The 25,399-nt window shown below is 41.7% G+C and overlaps 4 protein-coding genes across 7 annotated transcripts in view; 3 read left to right on the top strand and 1 right to left on the bottom strand.

Annotated features, from left to right (window-relative positions):
* The first annotated feature begins 1,184 nt into the window (after positions 1-1,184).
* LOC135332968 (TNF receptor-associated factor 5-like) lies at positions 1,185-7,448 on the top strand. The gene is made up of 6 exons (XM_064527907.1): positions 1,185-1,343; positions 1,428-1,581; positions 1,923-2,087; positions 5,523-5,600; positions 5,663-5,740; positions 6,634-7,448. Exons 1-6 carry the CDS (start codon positions 1,186-1,188, stop codon positions 7,384-7,386), a joined length of 1,386 nt encoding a protein of 461 aa, XP_064383977.1. The 5' UTR covers position 1,185; the 3' UTR covers positions 7,387-7,448.
* Positions 3,217-13,471, bottom strand: LOC135332969 (TNF receptor-associated factor 5-like). 2 transcript variants are annotated; one of them, XM_064527909.1, is made up of 9 exons: positions 13,316-13,471; positions 13,093-13,246; positions 12,115-12,279; positions 11,905-11,982; positions 11,760-11,837; positions 9,700-11,299; positions 9,457-9,616; positions 8,425-8,589; positions 3,217-3,643 (listed from the first exon to the last, which is right to left on the bottom strand). In XM_064527909.1, the coding sequence occupies exons 1-6, from the start codon at positions 13,462-13,464 to the stop codon at positions 10,547-10,549; spliced, it is 1,377 nt and encodes a 458-aa protein (XP_064383979.1). In that variant the 5' UTR covers positions 13,465-13,471; the 3' UTR covers positions 3,217-3,643; positions 8,425-8,589; positions 9,457-9,616; positions 9,700-10,546. The 2 variants fall into 2 exon arrangements, with proteins under 2 accessions (XP_064383979.1, XP_064383978.1); XM_064527908.1 differs by having other exon boundaries at positions 9,457-11,299.
* A 49-nt stretch (positions 13,472-13,520) lies between these two features.
* Positions 13,521-25,399, top strand: part of LOC135332960 (probable serine/threonine-protein kinase mkcB) — a 21,011-nt gene continuing 9,132 nt past the window's right edge. The window contains exons 1-8 of one of the 3 annotated variants that reach the window (XR_010393700.1): positions 13,521-14,144; positions 14,540-15,390; positions 15,496-15,624; positions 16,038-16,332; positions 16,678-16,895; positions 18,219-18,368; positions 19,103-19,410; positions 19,450-19,531. Coding sequence is in view for 2 of the 3 variants with exons in the window: in XM_064527895.1 (XP_064383965.1) it covers positions 13,622-14,144; positions 14,540-15,390; positions 15,496-15,624; positions 16,038-16,332; positions 16,678-16,895; positions 18,219-18,368; positions 19,103-19,303 (2,367 nt within the window). In the remaining variant the exon portion in view is untranslated. Of the gene's footprint in view, positions 14,145-14,539; positions 15,391-15,495; positions 15,625-16,037; positions 16,333-16,677; positions 16,896-18,218; positions 18,369-19,102; positions 19,532-25,399 lie in introns of those variants that run through there. The other 2 variants (XM_064527896.1, XM_064527895.1) reach the window with 2 other exon arrangements.
* On the top strand, positions 19,761-22,439 carry LOC135333044 (uncharacterized). The gene has a single exon (XM_064527977.1). The coding sequence runs from the start codon at positions 19,761-19,763 to the stop codon at positions 22,365-22,367; it is 2,607 nt and encodes an 868-aa protein (XP_064384047.1). The 3' UTR covers positions 22,368-22,439.

Genomic DNA, 25,399 nt, shown 5'->3' with positions numbered 1-25,399 from the left:
CCATTTTGTTATGATTTTGTATGTTTTAAGCGCATGAGTCCTAGGTACATTTATTTATCTATTGATAGACAGTACTTTAATTATTTTTGTAACACTGATGATATAATTATTTCAACAAAAGATATTTTCCCCTACATGTAAGCGTCTAGTACAACCACAAATTAGGTACGGTACTACATGTAAGCCTCCGCGCGCTACAGTTCACAGTACTACGTTATAGATAGTACATGGGCAGAGGTATCTATGTGTTATAGTGTCCCAATCACGAGGGCTTTGCCCGAGGGATGAGGGACACTATAACCATAGATACCGAATGCACATGTGCTAACTGATTTAGATCCCACTTTTCATTGGCTGCCTCAGGCAAGAAGTGTATCTATAAAAGCAGCAAGCCTTAGCAACAGCTTTATTTTTGAAAATGTCCTGTTTTGACAAGCTAGATGATTTCTGCTTCTCTGCTAAAAAACCTTTGCATTGGCCTTGCTTCAACATTGGAATGGACAACTTGTGACTCCACCTTGTGCAGGAAGCACTCTGCAACAAATGAGCCCAGCCTCCTCTTTTCTCTGCACTCAAGCCCCACCCCCAGCTCAAGCTTCTCAGTAAACTGTTCTGATATGTACGGCTAGCTAGCAAGGAACAGCTTGCAGCAATGCTACAGTGCACTATCGTTCACAGGAGTCTACTGTTTGAAACATGGCTGCAGGATAGAAACAGAAGTCAGGAGGACGAAGTTGACAAAATAATACTACAAGTTGAAGACATGCTTTCATGCTTGTGACAATGGACCCAGAACTGTTATAATCATTGGCTCTTAGTGTTCCTCATAGAGACAAGAAAAGATACTGGTGAACCTTACCATCAACCCAGCAAACGCTATAGAAACTGGTAGTGAAAAAACTGAACAGCCATAGCTAATTATCATGCAGCTAGCTACAGCTTTATTATCATTTTTGTGCATTCAAAAAAATTATACTTGTACTTTATACCCTCAAGCTTATAATTCCCTGGGAAACTATGAGATTATGGCTCATAATTCCCTGCTAAACACACACAAGTGGGATCTAAAGGAAGTTCAAACATCCCCTTGTCACTACTAATGATGTAATGCTATGCTAAAAATAGTCTCAGAACTCGAGGACTAAACCAGATTTTTCCGGTAATAAACCGCCCATATATAAGAGAATGTGCAGAGAAAGGGGGTTAGTTATTAACTTCAGTGAAGAAATCCCGATGTCAAACTTCAAGTGTATAGTATGCAGTAATTACCTTCTGCACAACCCCGTGCAGTGTGAGTGTGGAGACCGACTGTGTGGAACCTGTTTCGAGTCTTTGCAGAAAAGGTACGGTAGATTTATGTTCTTCTTCTTGTCGTTTAATACTCAAAACCTGATCCATTTATTTTAATATTGTATTGCGCTTCGCAGAAAAGAAGATGTATTTCTCTGCCCAACGTGCAATGTGAAGAATCGGTTGTCTGACTGTTTCCGAGACAAGGCAGTGGAGTATGAGCTTTGTAACATCACCCTCAAGTGTTTGAACCCGTCCTGTCCATGGGAGGGGGAGAGCAGGTTTTATCAGGTACGTACGTATGCATGTGATACTTAATTAATTACCGTTTAAAGGTTATCTTGGAATTTTAAAAAAGCATAATTATTTTTGAAGCGGTTATAGTATAGCTTTAAGGATGTAATCATTATTGTTCAGAGAGGATATAGGTAGTGTGCACAGGGTTTAGAAACCTGTTTAGTATAGGTGTTGCCATTGCTACTGTAATTTATTTTTATCAGGTTTGCAGAAGAGCTGGACCCAGCCTGTGCACTGCCATATTTTTACGATGTACTTATGAGTAAGTAAATGGGAATCACATACAATGATACATATTACTAGTAGGTATTTACTGGTTTGGTACACAATTGCAGGAACATAAGACAGTATGCAAGTACATGGTAGTGCCGTGCCCCAACTCCACGTATGGCTGTCCCTCCAGACTGGCTAAGGTGGCCGTGGAGAACCATATGACCACAAAGTGTCGGTTTAAGGCAGTACAATGCACTTGGTGCCAAAAGAATGTTCTGGATGAGCAGGTATGTGATTGCATCATTTCCTGTTTGTGACTACAAATGCACTCAGCATATTCATTGGCTTACTGGTATTATTACATCATGTGAATATAATAATAGATTAGCAGTGATGTATCCATGTTTTTAGTGCAAATTTTTGGGGAAAAATATTGTGAATATTTAATTATAGGTACATGTTTATTACCGGTAGGCGCACTTGGTTAATATATATTAGGTGCACTTGATTAATAAGTGCACATTAACTAATAGGCGCATACTGGTTAACAGACCAAGAGCCTGGATAGAAGGCGCATGGTTTTCTACACAGTTCTCTGCCCAACAACTGGTCTCCACACTTTTTTATAGATGTTAAGTCTCTTTCACTATACCGGTCGTTGCATTTTTGTATTACTGCTGTCAGATATGACATAGAACTATAGACCTCTTGCAGACAAACGATCGAGCTAGCTAATGGAGATTTGCTTCATTGAAACGTCATGGGCGTGGTTAATCTCTATAAGCGCATCTGGATAATAGGCACATAGAGGCCTGCTCTTTTCCTTATAGGCGCATGCGCTTACTAACTGGTATTGTATCCAGAGAATAAATAAAGTTTTGCAGTACCAAACTTTATATACATATCTCAACAGCACAACATAACCTAAAAAAGAAAACATTGACACTATACTGTAGGTACTGGTCTAACATGTACATAATTGTATCAAAATTAAATTTTCGCAACGGTTTGGACAGAAGAAGGCTCAGAACCAGGGGCTCCAGGACCATGGCAAGGTATCAACCTACTGAGGGCCAGAAACAACCAGATTCTCCTTTTTCATTCCATAGAGAGCTCAGACTTGAAAACATACCGTGGATTTATACTCAGTACTAGTCAGTAGAGCATAAGGAAAGCAAAAATAACTCTTCTCTAATTATGAGTGTACTTGGATTTTTTGTTTCAGGCCCTGCCCTAACATTTTAATTATAAGAAAATCAATAATTCAGAGCAAGGCATACTAGCTGTCAGTGCTGCATAAACGGACGCAGAACTATATATTGGACCACCATCATGAGAGTGTCTTTGTTCATAGCAAAATTTTCATAGCAAAATTTGTATGCGTGGGTGCAACTGTTGCCCATAACCTTAATCTGATACTTGTATATACACCATAGATACTACATGGATATGAAACACCTCTGTGAATGATGGACGTTTGCATGGGTGATTGCCTCTGATATAACGGGTGTTTATTCCAAATAAAAATGGCTACTGAAAGTGTGTCTTTAGTTGTTTCAGCTCTGCATGAGAGTGTTTCAGATTGATACATGCTTGATGAGTTTTGAAACAGTTCTGACTGAAAATGATGATGATGATGAAGGCTTGAGAATATAGCAAAATAATTATTATCAAAAACTAGTTCAAACTATAAATGAATGATAATAATGCTGTCCTAATAGCTGATATAGAGTAGAGGCTTTGACGTGGACATGTGGACATCACATTCTCGTGTCGTTCTTTTGCCGGTCAATGAATAGTTCCTTCTTTCTTCTCGTGGGGCATTGTCTGAGGCATAGTCTGGCTGCAAACCAAAGCAAAATCAAGTATGACATTGTAACTACTATAATTATACGAACAAATAATATGTAGCTATAATTATAATGGTTCAATAATTTATTCATTGAAAGCGTGAATTTTTAGTACATTTGAACTTGATTTTTAACCAAACTAAGACATGTGCATTAATAGAATTGTAGGAAGTTCCATTCTCTAATTGTTTTTGGGAAATAAGAGTAATAGTGCAGTAACTGCTTCTCTAGCTCATGCAAGCTTTGAAAAGGCTGTAGGGATGAGCTATATATATAACAGTTAGGTTTTCACAATAATGCTATCTCAGCAATAATTTTTGCTGATTCTGTGTGTGGCTGTCCGTTTTGGGAGGTTATTTTCCATTGCTAAAGCTGATTTAGGCTAAACAGCTACTGGTTGTACAAAGTAAAGAGGTGGCCATTCCTGATAGGTTGCTTTACATTGAAGTCATTACTCGAGGCCGTGCTGCGGCCAGCAGATATAGTAGTCCAATCTGAGCCTGCTCACCTGGATGCCACAGCATTGCGTTTACAGCATGGATAGCCTTCACACAACAAGTTCTTAGTTTTAACAATGGCAAATCTTGATGTTAAAGCTTCATTGTCGTATAAAAGTTCGTATAAAAGCGAGCAGAAGCTTAAACTTGCACGTGTTGGCCAGCTCTGCATGTGACCGTTATTCGAGCCATAATTTATTAGCAGCTGAAGTGATCCTTTACCGGTCTCTATTAATTAAAAGTTAGTTTGTTGCTTCTTGAACACTCCTTCGGTTTTTATAGATCTATTTATTCGTGTCAACAGCCGAGGGTTAGCACTTCAGTGCTCTAGTTGTAGTTTCAATCCAGACCACATCATGCATGTGCACCATATTTAATAGCGGATGCATGCATGGTTACTCTTTGGAGGTAGTCGTTAATGGATCGAGGTTCCACTGTATAGTTCTTTTTCGCAAGAAGACAATTAATTCTCAGTGTTGGCATATCTGTATTGGTACTGTATGAGGGTACGGATATAAATACCATACCCTCACGAAAATAAGCCCATCTTGAATAAACGCCCATCCCCTCTTTTGCTTTGAAGTTCTTGCGCGAGAGTATTTTCACTCGATTATAAGCCCACCCAGAATGAAGATTTTGAGCATGCGCAGTAGCTAAATGCCACATGTTGACTATTACTTTTAGTGAAGAAAGTAAGTTTTAGGTAGTAGCTAGTTAGACTATACTCCTTGCTGGACCAAGATTAGACATATAACTTTCTCTGTATGGATCTGTTTGCCCTTGAAGATGTATAATGCAGGGAACAAGTAGTCCTATATGCAGAGAAAAGAAAACACAAAGTCCAAGAAAGTTATCACACAGGCCATGCAGGTTACCTTGCCTTGGTTTTCTGAAACAAAGTACCTGATAGCTGCTCTGTAGGAGTACGATATACCATCGTTTGGGAAGTTTCTGCTACATCTGACATCGACTCAAGTGACAAGCAACGAATAGAGTCAGAGTCCACTTCTTCATTCTCTTGTCATGCTTTAATCATACATGCATTAGTTTATAACATTGCTGTTGTCAAACATAAAGAATTGTCATAGAGCAAAGTGTAAACCTCAATTTAGGCCGCGGATGGGCGTATATTCGAATGAACTCGCCGGTCGCGATTAAATGCCCAGTCCCCTAATTTGCCTAAACTTCTTGTAGAAAAGGGTGGGCGTATTTTCGCGAGGGTACGGTAGTGACTATTTATTATGTTTGCTTTAATAAGCTGGCTTCTTCTGCAACTTAGTAGTGATAGTTTACTTTTGTTGAGAAGAGCTGTGGAGTTTCACAGCTCTTCTCAACAGTACAGTAGTTACTGTACATGTTTGGTCTGTCTCTGTAGGCTCACATCAAGTCAGAGTGTGAGGATGTGTCTGTCCCTTGCCCTAACAAGTGTGGGATGTCGGTACCACGGAAAGAGGTAAGAAATCCCTCACTAAATTGTCACTGACTATAATTATTATGTACTTTGTTTCCATGCAGCTTTCCAAGCACACTCGTACACTATGTACCCACCAACTGAGAAACTGCGACTACAAGAACCTTGGATGTTCATACAAGGTCAGTATAATTATATATCAATGGTGGCCTCACTGTTTGTTATGCCCCAAGGCGTAGCCGCATGAGGGATACGGTAAAGCTGACTGTGTGTGTGTGTGTCTGTTCCAACTGTAACTGCTCAACAGTTGTAATGCGACGAAAAACTAACAGCTTCTATAGGCTTCTAGCCACGTTCTCTTGGATTTTGATTCGTGGATTAGCAAACTAAAGCTTTTTTCTCGAGTTATGGCTAGTTTGACTCACATTGAAGGCTGTTGCAGTCTCTTCAGAATCTTTTGTAGCATTATCTGTTCTTACAAAGTTTCTATTCAACTTATAAGTTAGTCTTGCACTAAAGCGCTAGGTTTTTGTTAGCTACAAGAGTTAGAAAGAGCTGTAAAACTAGCTATACTGTAGCAGCCATTGACCTTGCAGACACACCCCTTATTTCTGTGTACAGCGCTCTCCCCCACGTGTGAGAGAATAAAATCCAGCTTTTATCTTTTTCTTGAGCCAGAGGGCCTGGTAAGCTACTATATACATATACAACAGCTAGATATAACAATATGAATGTACACAAGTCTTTTCTTTTCATCTTATCTTCTCAGTTATGATATAGATTTTGGAAGAATCATTCTTCTTTCTCGCATGAGACCACAAAACACTACAATGATACCATACAATAAACAAGTCTTTTCTTTTCAGTAGGTTTATATAGAAATAGAAAGTACTAAAACACTCTAATTCTTTTTAAGCGAAAGCATAACATAGCGAGAGGCATTAGCAAGCGCACGCTTGCAACACTCGTTAGTTAAGTTATACTGAGTACTGATTGTTTGCTCAAAAAGTTAATATTGCATGTTAGTAAGAATTTTTGTTTGTTACTCAGTTTATTTATTTCTCCTCCATAACAGGGCACTATCCCACAGTTGACCTCACATGCTAAGGAATATACAGCCTATCACACTCAGTTGTTAAAGATCAACCACAAAGAGATGCAGCACTCAATTAAGACTGAAATTGCACTGACAGACAATAAAGCAGCAGCACTGCAATCTGAGATCACCAAAACGAAATCAGAGCTGAACGGCAAAATCCAGCAGATGGTTAATTCTATTATGAAAACCGAGTCGTCTATTATCCAACTACAAGATGGACTCAGTGAAGTATCTCTACTATTACAAACACTTCAAGCTGCCAGTTATGATGGAACATTCATTTGGAAAATCCCCGAAGTCACTAGGAGAAGACAGGAAGCTAAAACTGGGAAAACTGTATCTCTGTATTCCGCTCCATTCTACACAAGTCGTCATGGATACAAGGTTTGTCTACGACTCTACATGAATGGTGATGGTACTGGCAAAGGCACTCACTTGTCGTTCTTCATCACTCTAATGCGAGGGGAGTACGATGCCCTCCTCCCTTGGCCGTTCAGACAGGCAGTCACTCTGACCCTGGTGGACCAGAACAAGCAGCGAGACATTGTCCAGTCGTTTCGTCCTGAACCAACCTCCTCCTCATTCCAAAGACCACGCAATGAGATGAACGTTGCCTCAGGCTGTCCCACATTTGCTCTCGTTTCTGTTCTCGACAATGTCTCCTACGTCAAGGATGATACCTTGTTCGTCAAATGCAAGATCAACACCACAGGACTAACAAATGAATAACTAGTATACATGTGTCGTGCCTTTGCATTTAAATGTCAACCCCATGATTTTATATACATGAACAGTCATGATGTACATGCACGTACATACTTAGTGTAGTGGTAGTATTCTTTTAAGTATATAAGAGCTATAGTGGAAGGTATGCAATTTATTTTAGGGGAGAGATATATATAGCTATAGCACTAGTAGTAGTGATACTTATACTTATGACAAGAACTATAGACTAGGTCCTAGAAAAGCAAATTGTTGTGTTCCACAGCAACGAATAATCCTTGAGCTGTCAGAGAAGGTCAAAATAGTCAGCAAAATGCAACCAGTAACCAGTATGGCTTTGTGTTGACTATAGAGAGCTAGAGCCTTTGCCCACAGGGCAAATATTTCAAGTATTAAATATACTGCAGGAAGATTTTGGACAGCTCAGTCCATAAAATTGGCTAGCCACCAGAATTGATTGTAGTCTAACGTAGAATATCATTAATTGTAAATTGTTGGCGTAATTAAATGTCAAACATTTATAATTAGTACTAAAGATTAATTATAACGTTTAATTTAACATCACTGGGTGAATTTCAGCGTCCAATAGTCAGTGGCGGAACCTCCCTTTGAGAAAGAAGTGAGTGGGAGGCTCAACTAGTTAGCAAGTTGTTCTTTTCTTACTAGCTTTTGTCAATACACTTCTCACTTACCTTTAGTCCTTGTTAGTCCTGCGAAGCTTTGTCTGTGCAGTTTCAGTGACTATGAAGGCTAAAAACTCTCCAGCGTAGTGCATGCAGACTGCTTATAAAAAGTGATGACCTTTTTTTAGGTAAAATTTAACAGTCCTTGACCAGCTCAGAGCCTAGTGGGTAATTGTGCAGCGCATGTGCACTAACACCCCTGCAATGAATACCAGGCCGTATTTTAATCGGCGTGGATTCGAGGCTAACTTGATGTGAGCCTACAGAGACAGCCGAACATGCATATAAATACATCACACAAATCTGAATTATCGACGTTATACACAATGATGGAATAATGAATGTGAAATGATGCAATCACCTGCTCATCCAGAACATTCTTTTGGCACCAAGTGCATTGTACTGGCCTGAACCGACACTTGGTGGTCATGTGGTTACGCATGTCCACCTTAGCCAGTCTGGAGGGACAGTCACTCGCGGAGTTGGGGCACGGCACTACCATGTACTTGCATACTGCCTTGTGTTCCTGTAATTGTGTGCCAAAACAGTAAACATCCACTAGTTTTACTTGCTCATGTAAAACATGGCAGTACACAGGTCTACTTTCATTGGGTCCAGCTCTCCTTCAAACAATACAATAACAATCTACACTAATTAAAAGTCGAGTTGAGCCTCGATAAAGTTGTCATAACTTCATCATAGTTTACATTTTCATATACCATCGAATTCCTTGTTAAAAAGCGGTTCTGTCTATGCTTTAGAGCTGATGGAGCTCCAACCAGCTAAAAGTTAGCATTTTCCATGAATAGGTCCCTGGCATACTTAAATAGGATTGCTAACAGAGTGGTGCATGTGATGCTTTTACATTGAATCTGCAATGGAGCCTCGAAAACTATCCACGCTACGCCCTACGAACAAGGCTATTTTGCCTAAAGTTGTATTTTCTCGAGACATTATATACCTCTTTCTGACATGAAAGACACTCCTAGTCCGTGAGCCACGTGTAGGACTTGCTAATGACCGACCATAATTATGGTCACCCAGTAAAAAGAGGCATTCCAGTAGAGTTATAAGTTCCCAAGTGCTGTTTTTATTGCTATAATGTGTAAGCATGTTGGTTAGGTTATAACTACTATACACAATGGGTGAAATATAAATGAGTTGCACGGACTGAGCACAGTTGTTTACACTCACTGTGTGTAGGCAACTTTGACTTGTTGACATTGCAAACCGCAGCATAGCGCAGATGTTATTCGATGGTACCATCCCTCTCTAACTCTACCAGTATACTATTAACCAACTCGGGTCAAAATATGCTTTTCTTAAAATACTAAGATTAATGCAAGTATCATATAGAGTACATGCATACCAAGTATCATACAGTCATGCATACCTGATAAAACCTGTTCTCCTCCTCCCATGGACAGGACGGGTTCAAACACTTGAGGGTGATGTTACAAAGCTCATACTCCACTGCCTTGTCTCGGAAACAGTCAGACAATCGATTCTTCACATTGCAAGTTGGGCAGAGAAATAGATCTACATCTTCTTTTCTGCAAAGTGCAGTATTAATTAATGGTCTATAACAAAAGAAGAAGAGTGGTCTTAAAGTACTAACCTATATAGCTAGATCTACCTCTTCTGCGGAGACTCGAAACAGGTTCCACACAATCTGTCGCCACACTCACACTGCACGGGGTTGCGCAGAAGGTAATTACTGCAAAGTATACACTTGAAGTTTGACATCGGGATTTTTTACTAAAGTTAATTGCTTTAACCCCCCCTTTCTCTGCACACCTCCTATATATTGGGTGGTTTTATGGCCAGTAAAATCTAGTTTAGGCCCCGGAATAAACCAAGATCAAGAAAGAAACAGGAAGAGTTCACTAGAAGTCTTGTTTTAAAAGCTCAGCTTAATTAAGGATTCATGTCAAGCAATATAGCCAAATTAAAACCCGCATATTATACCTATGTCTTTCCGCACAACACTGATGTACTAGATCTAGCAAACTTGTTATGTCACAAAGGTATACATAATTACATGACATTTCTCTTTTTTTTATTTATTTTTTTTTTTTATTAAACAAATTTATGCATACAGCAAAGGTAACAGAAAATAGCAGAATAGTAGCTAATCCAAATCAGTTACCTACCTACATACACAAAAACAGTACACAACAATCTAAATTACACTTTATTAATAAAGTAAATGATTTTTAAAGGATGCAAGTGAAATACCGTCTGTAACAAAACTTAATTTATTCCAAGTTGTAATAGTATCTGCGAAGAATGAAAATTTAAAGTTATTAGTTGCCGCGAATGGGACCGAAAGCTGTGTAGTGTTCAGATGTCTTAATTGGTAAGATAGCTGCATAGCTGCATATACCTACCACTAGTATGTCACTGTAAAAATCATGGGGTTGAAATTGAACGCAAAGACACGACACGAGTACATGTATATCAATAAACTATGCAGTCTATAGTCATTCATTCGTTAGTTCTGTGGTGTTAATATTGCACTTGACGAACAAAGTATCGTCCTTGACGTAGGAGTTTTTGTCGAGGACAGAAACGGGGGCGAATGTCGGACAGCCTGAGGCAACGTTCATCTCATTGCGTGGTCTTTGGAATGATGAGGAGATTGGTTCAGGACGGAACGATTGGACAATGTCTTGCTGCTTGTTCTGGTCCACCAGGGTCAGAGTGACTGCCTGTCTGAACGGCCAAGGGAGGAGGGCATCGTACTCCCCTCGCATTAGGGTGATGAAGAACGACAAGTGAGTGCCTTTGCCAGTACCATCACCATTCATGTAGAGTCGTAGACAAAGCTTGTATCCATGACGACTTGTGTAGAATGGAGCGGAATACAGAGATACAGTTTTCCCAGTTTTAGCTTCCTGTCTTCTCCTAGTGACTTCGGGGATTTTCCAAATGAATGTTCCATCGTAATTGGTAGCTTGAAGTGTTTGTAATAGTAGAGATACTTCACTGAGTCCATCTTGTAGTTGGATAATGGACGACTCAGCTTTCACAATAGAATTAACCATCTGCTGGATTTTGCCGTTCAGCTCTGATTTCGTTTTGGTGATCTCAGATTGCAGTGCTGCTGTTTTATTGTCTAGCAGTGCAATTTCAGTCTTTAACGAGTCCTGCACCTCTTTGTGGCTCATCTTTAACAATTGAGTGTGGTAGGCTGTATATTCCTTAGCATGTGAGGTCAACTGTGGGATAGTGCCCTGTATGGAGGAGAAATAAATAAACAAGATGATCATAGAGCATTCACCCCGTATGTTGAGCTTCATTGCACAGCGGTAAAACGGATACAAAGTTTTTACCTTATAACATTATTTTATTAGAAAACAGTGTTTTTTACCGCCTTCGAAGATCGCCTACCAGTTTCGACTATAATTATGTTGAAGTCTATTATTTTGCAACCACTGTCTCGTTAGCAGTTAAAGCAGTCCATGAAAGTGTCTAGTTTTTCAAACAGCTCATTTTGTGTCCACACACACACACACACACACACACACACACACCAATCACTCTACTTCTGCTGCGCACGCACGGGGTAACAATCGAGTAACAAACAAACAATGTCACTAATATGCAATATTAACTGTAGCATGCATTTTTAAACAAACAATCAGTACTCTGTCTAACAAACATTGGGGCTGCTACTGGTGTAATTATACTAACCTTGTATGAACATCCAAGGTTCTTGTAGTCGCAGTTTCTCAGTTGGTGGGTACATAGTGTACGAGTGTGCTTGGAAAGCTGCATGGAAACAAAGTACATAATAATTATAGTCAGTGACAATTAATTTTTAGTGAGGATTTCTTACCTCTTTCCGTGGTACCGACACCCCACACTTGTTAGGGCAAGGGACAGACACATCCTCACACTCTGACTTGATGTGAGCCTACAGAGACAGTCGAACATGCATATAAATACATCACACAAATCTGAATTGTCGACGTTATACACAATGTGATGTAATAATACCATAATAATAAGCTCTAAAAGAATAATGAATGTGAAATGATGCAATCACCTGCTCATCCAGAACATTCTTTAGGCACCAAGTGCATTGTACTGGCCTGAACCGACACTTGGTGATCATGTGGTTACGCATGTCCACCTTAGACAGTCTGGAGGGACAGCCATACGCAGAGTTAGGGCACGGCACTACCATGTACTTGCATACTGCCTTGTGTTCCTGTAATTGTGTGCCAAAACAGTAAACATCCACTAGTTTTACTTGCTCATGTAAAACATGGCAGTACACAGGTCTACTTTCATTGGGTCCAGCTCTCCTTCAAACAATACAATGAATAACAACCTACACTAATTAAAAGTCGAGTTGAGCCTCGATAAAGTTGTCATAACTTCATCATAGTTTACATTTTCATATACCATCGAATTCCTTGTTAAAAAGCGGTTCTGTCTATGCTTTAGAGCTGATGGAGCTCCAACCAGCTAAAAGTTAGCATTTTCCATGAATAGGTCCCTGGCATACTTAAATAGGATTGCTAACAGAGTGGTGCATGTGATGCTTTTACATTGAATCTGCAATGGAGCCTCGAAAACTATCCACGCTACGCCCTACGAACAAGGCTATTTTGCCTAAAGTTGTATTTTCTCGAGACATTATATACCTCTTTCTGACATGAAAGACACGCCTAGTCCGTGAGCCATGTGTAGGACTTGCTAATGACCGACCATAATTATGGTCACCCAGTAAAAAGAGGCATTCCAGTAAAGTTATAAGTTCCCAAGTGCTGTTTTAGAGTATTTTATTGCTATAACGTGTAAGCGTGTTGGTTAGGTTATAACTACTATACACAACTTTGACTTGTTGAGATAGAAAACTGCAGCATAGCGCGAATTTTATTCGAGGGTACCTTTGTTCTCTAACTCTACCGGTACACTATTAACCACTCGGGTCAAAATATGCTTTTCTTAAAATGCTAAGATAAGGGCAAGTATCACTAGAGTACGTGCATACCAAGTATTATACAGCCATGCATACCTGATAAAACCTGCTCTCCGCTTCCCATGGACAGGACGGGTTCAAACACTTGAGGGTGATGTTACAAAGCTCATACTCCACTGCCTTGTCTCGGAAACAGTCAGACAATCGATTCTTCACATTGCAAGTTGGGCAGAGAAATACATCTTCTTTTCTGCAAAGTGCAGTATTAATTAATGGTCTATAACAAAAGAAGAAGAGTGGTCTTAAAGTACTAACCTACCTCTTCTGCAGAGACTCGAAACAGGTTCCACACAATCTGTCACCACACTCACACTGCACGGGGTTGCGCAGAAGGTAATCACTGCAAAGTATACACTTGAAGTTTGACATCGGGATTTGTTTACTAAAGTTAATTGCTTTAACCCCCATTCTCTGCACACCTCTTATATATTGGGTGGTTTATGGCCAGTAAAATCTAGTTTAGGCCCCGGAATAAACCAGATTTTTCCGGTATTATCAAGAACAAGATCAAGAAAGAAACAGGAAGAGTTCACTAGAAGTCTTATTTTAAAAGCTCAGCTTAAGGATGTCAAGCAATCTAGCCAAGTGTGATGCCCAATCGCAAAACGAAGATGAGTACATAAGCCGCTCGATCAGTGGCCTAGCAAGTTCAGCTCCAGTTGAAGAAAGACAGGACAGCCATGATCATGTTCCGTCCAGAGGAGCCGCTCAAGAACCTGTATTGACTGTTGGCCAGGATCAGGTTGAGAATGGACACCCCAAGTTTTTTGGGGAGAGTACTGGATATGGTGTAAAAACACCCACCCCTCAAGTGTTGGAGGCCGATTTTGAACATCTCACAGTATGCCCCAACAAAGATGTCCAAGAAGTCAACATGAAAGATCAAAAGCCGGAGGCAGTCTTTCCAACTTTGCAGCCATCTAAAGAGTCTGTTCAAACTGTGAAAAATGTTGATGAGGTGAATTCTGAATCTCAAGATCCGCAGCTTGTCCTCACTACACAAAACCCAATACTACTAGAGGGACAAGCGCAGTCACCAGTTTTACTACTTGCTTCGCTGACAGTGTCTTCCAAGCACCACAAAAGAGGTAAAGCGATGCATAGCGGCATGATACACACATTTGATACTGTATGTACATATAATTAATGGGTACTAATTTGTAATTAACGCTAAATTATGTCTGCGCTAATAATTAAAGAATCTCATTTTTTTCTTTTGTACTTTGAGAGTATGCTAAGCTTGTTTTTTCATCTGTATCTGACTCCCAAACTTTACATTCAACCTTACAACTCATCTTTTGCTAATGAATTTGCTGTAAATCCTGCCAAAATTAGCATCCTAAAAACAGAGAAAAATCTGAAAACGCTAAAATTACTACAGTACCCGTCTATAATAGGTATATATACCGGGCTGTACACGCATGTATTGGGATTGCATGATTTAGCTCAGTACTTTATATTTTTATCGCCTATTTCCTTTCAGGTGTTCGTGTTCAGCAATCCCCGGTTCCCAGATTTGAAGCCATTTCTGTCAACTCGAGTGAACTCTCTAATACAGGTGTTCAGCAATCCCTGGTTCCCAGATTTGAAGCCACTTCTCTAAACTCGAGTGAACTCTCTAATACAGGTGTTCAGCAATCCCCGGTTCCCAGATTTGAAGCCACTTCTATCAACTCAAGTGAACTCTCTAGTACAGGTGTCCAGCAATTGCCGGTTCTGCCCAGATTTGAAGCCACTTCTCTAAACTCGAGTGAACTCTCTAATACAGGTGTTCAGCAATCCCTGGTTCCCCGATTTGAAGCCACTTCTCTAAACTCGAGTGAACTCTCTAATACAGGTGTTCAGCAATCCCTGGTTCCCCGATTTGAAGCCACTTCTCTAAACTCGAGTGAACTCTCTAATACAGGTGTTCAGCAATCCCTGGTTCCCCGATTTGAAGCCACTTCTCTAAACTCGAGTGAACTCTCTAATACAGGTGTTCAGCAATCCCCGGTTCCCCGATTTGAAGCCACTTCTATCAACTCGAGTGAACTTTCTAGTCTTGAAGTGAAACCTAACCATACAAATAGCCAACAGTTCCATTCCCAATCAAGGGCTTACAATAATGAGGATGGTCAAACAAACACAATAACTAAGCACCCACAGCAAGTTGTTGATGAAAACCAGAGAAGCTGGGGTTTCATGGACTTGTTTAAAAAACAACTTCAGTACAATCGACCAACTCGTTGCGATAAAGTGGAGTCTGATAGTCTCATTACAAACGTGGAGGCCGGACAGTTCCCTCCCTTTGAATTACTCGACAAAGAAGCTGGACTCCTCATCTTTAGCACTGTGGTAGGTCACGTGGTATTAAGTGTTTGCAAAATTTGCAACCCCTGACGATAATTGCCCATTCAAAATTGTTACGTTTACATCTACATTTGTACATGCACATAACAGAGAAATCTAATCGCTGGAGAGGTTTACATCAAGCCACAATCGGAGCATTATAAGGACCCACTGGGGAGAGGAGGGAATGGGCGAGTTATTCAGTTTCCTCTCCGCGATACATCGTATGCAGTCAAAGTGGTAAGCATTGATCACATTGTTCAGATATATATTTTTGTTTTCTGCTGAATACAGATTGCTAGGCTTTGGTAAAAGTATGTGTACTTTAGGAAGGCCCAGTGATTTCTATAGAAAAAAGAATTACGTGAGGGGTATAAATTATTTTTAGCATGTACGCTGCGCTGATACACTGTATAGCGCTTTATTTCGAGGCACTAACATTTTCACTGATTGACCTCGAACCTCGAAATTTGGAATCGTTGTTTGATTCTGGTATTGTAAAGACCTCTACTGTAAAGGTGTGGTCATTTTAACCTCTATCGTCAAAATAAAAGCCGCAAAATCTTAGTGCTTCGAAAATCAAGCGCTATACGGTAATTTTTTTTGTTTTACCTGGTTCCTTGATTGAATTGTACTTCCTTTAATATACACAGACCCGGTATCGTGAGAACGAACTTAACATTTGGTCGACCCTCCATCATCCAAACATTCTCCCTCTCCTAGCCGTGATGATTGGAGAACAGCATGGAAACTGCTACCAATTCATGCCAAAAATGTCCGGAGACCTTCGCTCAATGATGATCAATCGTGGTGACCTTTTAACACTATTAAAAAAGCAGCCACAGAAGAGGGAGATGTTCCTTTCAAATTTGAAGTATACTTTGGCTGAGATTTGTAAGGGATTGGTGTATTTGGACCGACAGAGGGTGCAGCACGGTGACCTCAAAGGTATAATTACTTATACCATGGTGTGCATGCATATGCTTGCTAACATCTCATTATAACCTGTTACATCCCACCCCTCCCCCGCACACACAAACAGCCAGCGTAATTATTTGGTAAAAAAACTCATTGTATTCTTCCCTCCTCCCTCGATACGCACACATACACACAGCCAGCAATGATTATGAGTGTATGTACGTGTAACTTTGCTTGTAACCTTTCTCCCTCACACACACACACACACACACAGCCAGCAAGTATTTTAGGTACATGTAACTTAGCTAAGAGCTCATTTAGAGCCTTGTACACTCCCCCCTCCCCTCCCTTACTCCCCCACATACACACACACAGCTAGCAATATTCTGGTCCAGAAGGAGTGCAGTTGTGTTGGTATTCTCCATTGCACATGTGTTGACAAGGATAAGTACACCCTCAAAATATCAGATTTTGACTGTGCAAAACAAACCAAATTTGCACGGAAACCCAATCAGTTTTCCGTGTGTGAGACAAGCATGACCGATCTTCAAATGGAGCGTGTGAAAGGGACACGTTCTTACAGAGCTCCTGAAGTGAGTTACAGGATATTATCAAATAATTGTTAAATTGTACGTATTACTTATAATATAGCAGAGTTTAATTACATTACCGTATAGCGGGAAAATTTTGTGGGGTAAATATTCGTTTTTTTCGTGGGCAAGCTGACTTCGACGAAACTTTTACCCACGTAAACCTAGGCTTGGTTACCAGAACGCATGCGGTGCAGTGCACATACCCTATTCCACCCAAGATCGCCCACCCTAATTGCATGCTGCAAAGCAGCTACAGGTGGGATGGGCTTAATTTCGAAAACAGTAGTTTGTCTCGAAATTAAACCCACCCGTGGTGTTTGCCTTAAATTATGCCCACTCATTAAGAAACTAAGAATGAACCTTTTCCATTGTTTCTGGTACAGGATCACTTTAGCTCTAAATACGTACAGTACCTCGAAAAAAGGATGCATGTATAGCTAGAGGCCATGCAGCCAACGTGCAAGTTCAAGCTTCTTACATGTAGGTTAATTTTGCTCGCAATAACGACGCTTTAATATCAAAATCTGTCACTTTAAAATTAATAACTTGTTGCTGTGAAGGCTATCCATACTGTAAAGCAGCGCTATGACATCCAGGTGAGCAGACACAAACAAATGGACTACTATACCCGTGGCCGCCCACGTGCGCCTAGGGTAATAAATTATTAGATCTAGCTCTATCTAGAGGCTAATCAGCTTACACCGGTCACTGACAAACGCATCACTTCCTGGTGGTCGTATTCTCGAGGCAAATTAGCTTATGCAGGAACATTCACTCACAAGTGGAGGTAGGAACAATCCCGGTAGAGTATGGTACTGGATTTTTTTACTCACGAAAATCACCGCTGTTCAAGTTCAACGAATATTTTACCCTACAAAAATTACCCGCGAATACCTGGGGTCCCCACCTCATTCGGATGGCTTAAATATTCGGTTACCAGAATGACTCTAAATGAGCCACATCCATCAATAATTCGAGTAGCCTCTGCATGCAAAATCAGCAAACAATGTCCAGAGCTCTTATAAATGTACTAGTCTTGGACATAATGCATCGGTGGACAAAACAAGATAGCAAGCTATAGTGTTAGGCTAATCTGAAGCATTTAGCTGCTTCAGCAAAACAAAAGTTTAAAACCACGTGAACACTTAATGTGCGAGTGGGTGTTTGCTATGATATCATTAAATTTGGTTGAATCTTTCATCTGGATAAGTTACCTGAAAGTTACCCGCTTTACGGTATACACTGCAACACATGTCAGCACTACCATTATGTAAATAATTATATGTACCTGAACTCTAATGGTTTCACTATTTTTTAATACAGCAATTCAAACTATGTCCCGGTCGAGATGAGTATAAGAAGACTTTGATCGATGGCAAGATCCTCTATGACGTGGAAGGTCCGTGGTGTGATATCTGGAGTATGGGTGTGATTTTGCTTAAGATGCTGGGCAAAGAACAGGCTATTCGTGAGGTTTGTACTATAAAATTAATATATCTTGTCACTATAATTATGTACACTCACCATTATTGGCATGTTGCACTCGGTGCTCATGCAATAACTTGTACTACAAGTGATGCATAATTATATTCAGTCATGTATATAATGAATTACCGTACTCACCCGAAAATATACCCTCTTCTTATTTAAGCCCCCCTAGCCAAACAGGAAATGTATTGCAGAGGTGCCGTATAGCGAGTTATTTTTGTGGCACTAAATTTTCGCAGATTGACTTTGAACCTCAAAATAAATCTTATTAGTAATGGTATTGAACAATTTCTCTACTGTAGGGGTGTCGTCTTTGAACCTATACCCTCAAAAATATAATCTGCAAAATGTTTAGTTTAATTGAGCAATCTGTGAAATTTAGTACTTCAAAAACTAGAGCACTGAAGTGCTAACCGTCGGCTGTTAACAGAAATAAATAAACGAACCTTAAAATTTGTTTACTTCCGGTATTATATAAAGACCTTTCTATCATATGGGGTGTGGTCATTTGAACGTCTATCCTCGAAAACAAACTATTTAGTTTGCAAAAATTTAGTACCTTGAAACTATCCTGTTAGATAACATGTCGGTAATCATTCAAATTTAAGCCCCCCCCCCCCTTGATTTCGAAGCATGAGTTTTGCACAAAGGGGTGGGTGGGGTATTTTCAAGTCAGTAAGGTACATGTATATCATGCACACACACACACTACCATGCAGGCTTGTATGCTGACCAACCGCAAAAGCAACAGTATGCATCCCAGTATTGAGCCAACGTCTGCAAGTATTTGCCTGATTGAGTTGTTGAAAACATGCTTGGATCAACCAGAGTTGAACTCCCTTGTTAAAGTAGCAAGTGAATGCCTTACAATTGACTTTGCAAAGAGGCCTACAGCTGAAGAGGTTATGGGCATTCATTAGTTCGCCACTATACTGTGAGAAGCTCCGTTATATATTTGTAACTGGACTTACAATTTTTATAGAAGAAAAGTACACTTTTATACTTTTATACTATTTGTATTTTCTAAATATATAAAGTACACTTTTATACTATTTGTATTTTCTAATATATAAAGTACACTTTTATACTATTTGTATTTTCTAAAGTACACTTTTATATTTGGATTTTTGATGTGATTTTAAACTCTCTTCCACTCGTAGCACCATCTTTTCAAACTCTGTGAACACAAATGATCAGTGTGGGTCAGGTCCTAGAGCATCTCATGCAAATAGTCTCCACCAAACGCCAACCACTTGAACATGTACCCCACAGCAAAAGCATGAACTGCATGAGCTAGAATAATAAATCATAACTGTGGGCCTGTGGCACTGGCTTGCCATATGGAAGGATCATAATTATAATTATGCCTCGGTGCGCATGCGCAAGCGAGATATACTAGCCAAGTGCGTCCTAGCAAGCCCTGCTTCTGGCCATCGCCTCCGCTGGCGAGAAATCCTTAAGCTAGTAAAGTCTCGCCTCAAACGTTGGGACGATGGGGACTGCCTAGGCCTCTGGACTGAAGCAGTGGAGAGCAGTCAAGCTCAAGCCTCTCGTCGCAAACAGCCGACGAACCTCCGTAACCAAAATGCCAAAAGGGCCTTACATGCCGCTCAGAACGGCCAATACAGAAAAGCCATGAAGGCTCTTACTTCAGAGGGAGCAGCCCCAGCAGACGAAACGGTCCTGAAAGACATGCTAAGCAAGCACCCCCAGGTTCCTCCTCCTGGGACTCCCCCTGGCCCTACCCCATCACCAATCAAATTAACGGAGTCAATTGTCTCGAAAGGAGTTAAGTCATTCCCCCCTGGCTCAGCCCCGGGCCCCTCTGGTCTCCGTCCAAGCCACCTCCGTGAGGCTGTTCTTTGCCCGTCACCAGATCACGGGAATAGACTGCTCTTCTCTCTAACCAGCCTGGTAAACCTGCTAGCTTCTGGCCGTGCTCCACCCTCCATCACACCTCATCTCTGTGGGGCAACTCTAATCGCTATTAAGAAGAAATGTGGAGGATTACGCCCAATTGCCATCGGTGAGTCTCTTCGTCGGCTCACTTCGAAATGCCTCGCTTTCTCGACCCGACCCACTGCTCTTCCCCACTTTCTCCCAAACCAGCTGGGCGTTGGAGTAAAAGGGGGCTGCGAAGCAATTATCCACGCAGTATCCAGCCACTTCTCCTCAAGCCCCAGCGACGGGTGCTGGACTCTCCTTGTGGATTTTTCTAATGCATTCAATAGCATCGATCGGGGAAGCATGTTTCAGGAGTTCCGCAAGCACATCCCCTCTCTCTCCCCCTGGATAGAAGCCTGCTACTCCAGCCAGCCCAACCTTCTTCTGGGAAGCCACTCCCTACTCAGCTGCAGCGGAGTTCAACAAGGGGATCCTTTAGGCCCCCTCGGTTTTGCCCTCACACTCCAACCCATTATTGATTGCATTCAATCTGAAGTCCCAGGCCTGGCCCTTAATGCGTGGTATTTGGACGATGGCACCCTAATCGGTTCGCCCAACGACCTCTTGTCTGCTCTCGAGATCATTGAAAGAGAAGGTCCGAGAATTGGCCTCCACTTAAATAAAGCCAAGTCTCTCCTCTATATTCCTGCTGAGGCTGATCAATCTGTCAACCCCCTTCCTTCGGCTATCCCCATAGTCCGTGAAGGCTTCTCACTCCTTGGTTGCCCAGTCGGTCCTCCTGATTTCTGCGAGGCTTCATTTCAAACCCGCATAGACAAGATCAAACTCTCTCTGAACCTTCTCCACACCCTTGAAGACTCTCAAGCACAAACCACTCTGCTACGCTCATGTCTTGCACTTCCCAAAGTTGTCTCAGTACTCCGGGCCTGCCCCCCAGGCCGCGTTGGCACTACTGCTCATGATTTTGACTGCTCCATCCGGAGGGCTCTTGAGAGTATCCTGGGAGGACCTCTTTCGGACTGGTCGTGGCAGAAGGCATCCCTCCCTTGTAGTAAAGGAGGGCTTGGGCTGCGTAGTGCCCCACTTCATGCCCCTGCTGCATATCTGGACTCCTCTCTTCGCTCGGCACCCTTGGTTGAAGGACTCCTAGGTCGCCCTCCTCCCCCTTCGATCTTCTTAGATGAAACAGTGTCAGCCATTGCCTCCTCCTCTGCTCGTCCTGACTGGCAGACTCTGAACGACATCGACATTCCCCTCAGACAGGGAGCCCTCTCTGCTGCTATTGATGAATCCGTTATGAAGAGCCTGTTAGCCTCGGCCCCCACCACTAGGTCACGAGCACTGGCCCTCTCCACTGGTCTCCCTCACGCTCACGACTGGCTGAACGTAATCCCTTCTCCCTCACTCGGGCTTCACCTCCAAGATAGGGAGTTTCGCTCTTGCCTGTGTTACTGGCTAGGGGTCCCGCTGCACAATGACCAGTTCACCTGCCCTGAGTGTCATGGTGTTGCTGACTCCCTTGGTGACCACCAGGTGGGATGTGGAGGCAACAGTGACCGTATCAGCCGTCACAACGCCGTCCGTGACGTTGTTTTTAAAGCGGCTCAGTCTGCTGCTCTGGGCCCCTCAAGAGAAACTACAGGGCTTGTTCCTGACTCGGCTTCTCGCCCTGCAGACGTCCTCCTCCCCAACTGGATCAATGGTCGTCCAGCGGCTCTTGACGTCCATGTCATTTCTCCTCTCCAGTCTCTCACACTGTCTGAGGCTGCAAGGACCCAGGGCCACGCTCTCCAAGTGGGGGTCCAGCGTAAGCTGGCTTCCAATCTCCCCAGCTGCAGGTCTGTGGGTATGACATGCATTCCCCTTGTGGCCGAAACCCTGGGAGGCTTAGCAGAGGACTTCATCTCAACCATCCGTGATATCGGCCGGTCAATTTGTCTCCGCTCAGGCGCGGACCGAGACTCAGTCACCATTAAACACCTCTTTGGGAGAGTCAGCATAGCCCTTTGGCGAGGGAATGCTTCCATGCTCATTCACAGGTCACCAACTCTATCACCTGTGCTTGATGGGCATACCTAAACTTACTATATGTTTGTTCTTCATATCTTTACCTTACTTAGATTTCGATTTATATCTGTCTACCCGTTTGTACTTACCTTAACTACTCGTTTCGCCATAAAGGCTAAAAAAAAAAAAAAAAAAAAAAAAAAAAAAAAAAAGATATACGGTAGTGTGTTTGTGTGTCTGTGTGTGTAGACTGCTACAGCTGCTCAAGGATGAATCAAGTACAAGTAAGAGTTTCTATAGGCTTCTAGTCATGTTTACTTGGATTTTTATTCGTGGATTTGCAAAATAATGCTTCGTTCTCGAGTTATGCCTAGTTTTGCTTACTTGGAATGCCATTGCAGCCTTTTCAGTAGAGCACATAGCCAAACTTGTTTACCGAGTGTTGCTACTCTACTTAGTAGTTAGCTCTGCACTAGAACGCTAGCTATTGGTAACTGCAAGAGTGACAAGAGAGCTTCAAGGCTCTGCTTAATGCAGCCATTACTTGAACTTTTGGCATCAATCGTTTTTAACAACAATCATGGTAGGTCATTACCCACTCTGTGAGTTTTTGCATGCAGCAAAATTAAATTGTTTTATCATGTGTATAAAAGCTTTGTAGCTTTGGCATCTCCACCGAGGCATCAGCACCTGTGGTGCTTTCATTCTAATATTTTTAGCCTCACCTATTATTCTTCTAGAATAATTGGGACAGCCCTATTTGTGTGTGTTGTGCTGAAAACTGCTGTACGTAGTCAGTATAAGCCTTGACCGAGTTGTTTTTAAATATAAGTCGCTGACTAGATATAACATTATTTTAGAGACAAAACTCAGCCATGCATGCATGTAGTTAAAAACATGGGCTGGAAGAAAGAAGACCCGAAACGCAGATCGTTATGCCAATCCCCTCCCTACGATTGAACTCTATGTAAAAAAAAGCTTTGCCTGACTCAGCATATTGCTGAGTCAGGCAAGATGTTATCCCCCCTGGATCAAAAACTGCCCTTGAAATTCAAAATCATGAACAATTTCATACAAAAATTAACTAAACATGGCCACACATTTAACTATAATTATGTGTCCTATGACTAAAATTCCGGATCCGATTCTCAAGTCTCTCTCAACTCTCTAGGTATTAGTCACATGATCTGCAATAAAATTCTCTAAAAGCATAATTATATATAATTGGGTAAACTTTTTACCATAATAAGTTGCCACAACGATTTCACAACCAACATGTGATAGATTTTCTGCCAGGCCCTTTCTTTTCCATTCAAGAAAGTTTGTCAGTAATGTCACTACGATGATTCACCTTTGTCTCGGCGTTGTATTCATCTTTAAGCCAACTAGGATTAAACCTGAGCATAAACGCATAAAAATTGCATGTTTTATAGGGTAATGCATAATACTGTCCGGGTCATACTCAGATCTTGGTTCTCCTGGAATATATCTCCATATGACGTAACGTCCTTAAATAGAGAGCCAAATTTTGATGTTGTTCCAGAAAACAGCTCTTTGATGCTCGTGACCCAGACCCAAAGCATGGCCAAACTCGTGCATCACTATAGGTACTCCTTGTACCTACCATCACCAGTCAGATTCAACCACATTGTAGCATTTTCCTCCTTTGAGCCTTTTGAAACATTTTCCGCATTTGTACTGACTTTAGTTGAGGAACCACGATTTGCTGCACATACATAATTTATACATAGAACCAAATCAACTGAACACTCATTTGCAACTTACTGCTAATTCACCTACTGTGTATCAATGATATGCCCCACCACCTGGGGTGATATGGGGGAAACGTGGGGGAAGTGACAACCCATCAGTGACCATGTATGGGGCGGCGGGCGTATCAGCTTTGTACTTTCCTCATGTTGAGTAGGCCAAAAAATTTACTACATGTACCTATGTATATTAAAGATAACATGAATACAAAGGTCGAGGGCGGCTACAACTGAAAGTCACTTCCCCCAGGCGGTCTACTACATTTCCCCACGTGCTCCCCAGGTGGGGGGTAGGGGTGGGGCATATCATTGATAGGTGCATATATAAACCAAACACGATCCATTGGGTTAGAAACTGATACAAAAGCGGGCACTTTCTCTCTCTTTTCCATGGGAATACTAGGACATGCCCTACTTGACTGCTAGGAACAGAGTACTTATGACCACTGTATGTCCATAGCAAAGGAATGATATTAAGGAGAAAAACCTTGAGGCGTGTTTTATTGCACAGTTTGTTGTGTGTGGGAAGGTCCCTCCAGCTGCTTTTAACATCTGATTTTTAGGCGGCACCCTCCTAGTGGTGGTCTTAGCCTGAGAGGTCATCTGCCTCTTGGAAGCGAACGCAATTCTAAGAAAAATGCCCACATGACTAGAGGCTGTATCTGAACATGTCTGTACAAGGAGGAAATGCTTTTCAAGAATGTTACTTACTTACTAAGACGAAATGCGGCAATTTTTCAAATATCAATAGTAATGCATCAGAATATTCATAGACTATAATATCACAGCTATCTAATCCAGTTACTTTCTTGGTGTGGCCTTTCCCTGCAGAAATAGAGCAGTTTAAACATGAGTCAAAATTTGTGCAATAATTGAAAACACACAACTGCACTGTCAATCCTGCTGGTGGGGCAGAGGTTGTGAATTTGGTCAGTTTCGTGCAAATCCAATGGCTGCTGAACGTGTTATGTAATTAAACGTAGTTAACGGCAAAAGGGTATGGACGCGCATGCATATTAGGATGACCAGCCTCGTGCGACCACCTGTCTAATATCGTAGCTGCTTCAATCATTTTGAATCCTGCATCTATTGCTCTCCTCCACACTTTCACCCGGGATATGCTACTACGGGAGGTGATTCAGGAAGAGAGCGAGAAAGGGAGCACGAAAGGGGGGGAAGGATTTTTCCCCATTTGGTAGAGTAGAATATCCAAGCGTATAGTACGTACATTGTCATTGAATTCTGTCGGGGCTGGCAGTACGGTCCCTGTAGATAAATGTAGGGCAGGAGATGCTCTCCGAGCGGGGGGGGGGGGTGAAAGTGTATGCCCGTGTG

This window comes from Halichondria panicea, chromosome 3 (assembly GCF_963675165.1).
Source record: "Halichondria panicea chromosome 3, odHalPani1.1, whole genome shotgun sequence".
Taxonomy (NCBI): Eukaryota; Metazoa; Porifera; class Demospongiae; order Suberitida; family Halichondriidae; genus Halichondria; species Halichondria panicea.
Note: the sequence above shows the minus strand (reverse complement) of the source record. Positions and strands in the feature narration are given on the sequence as shown.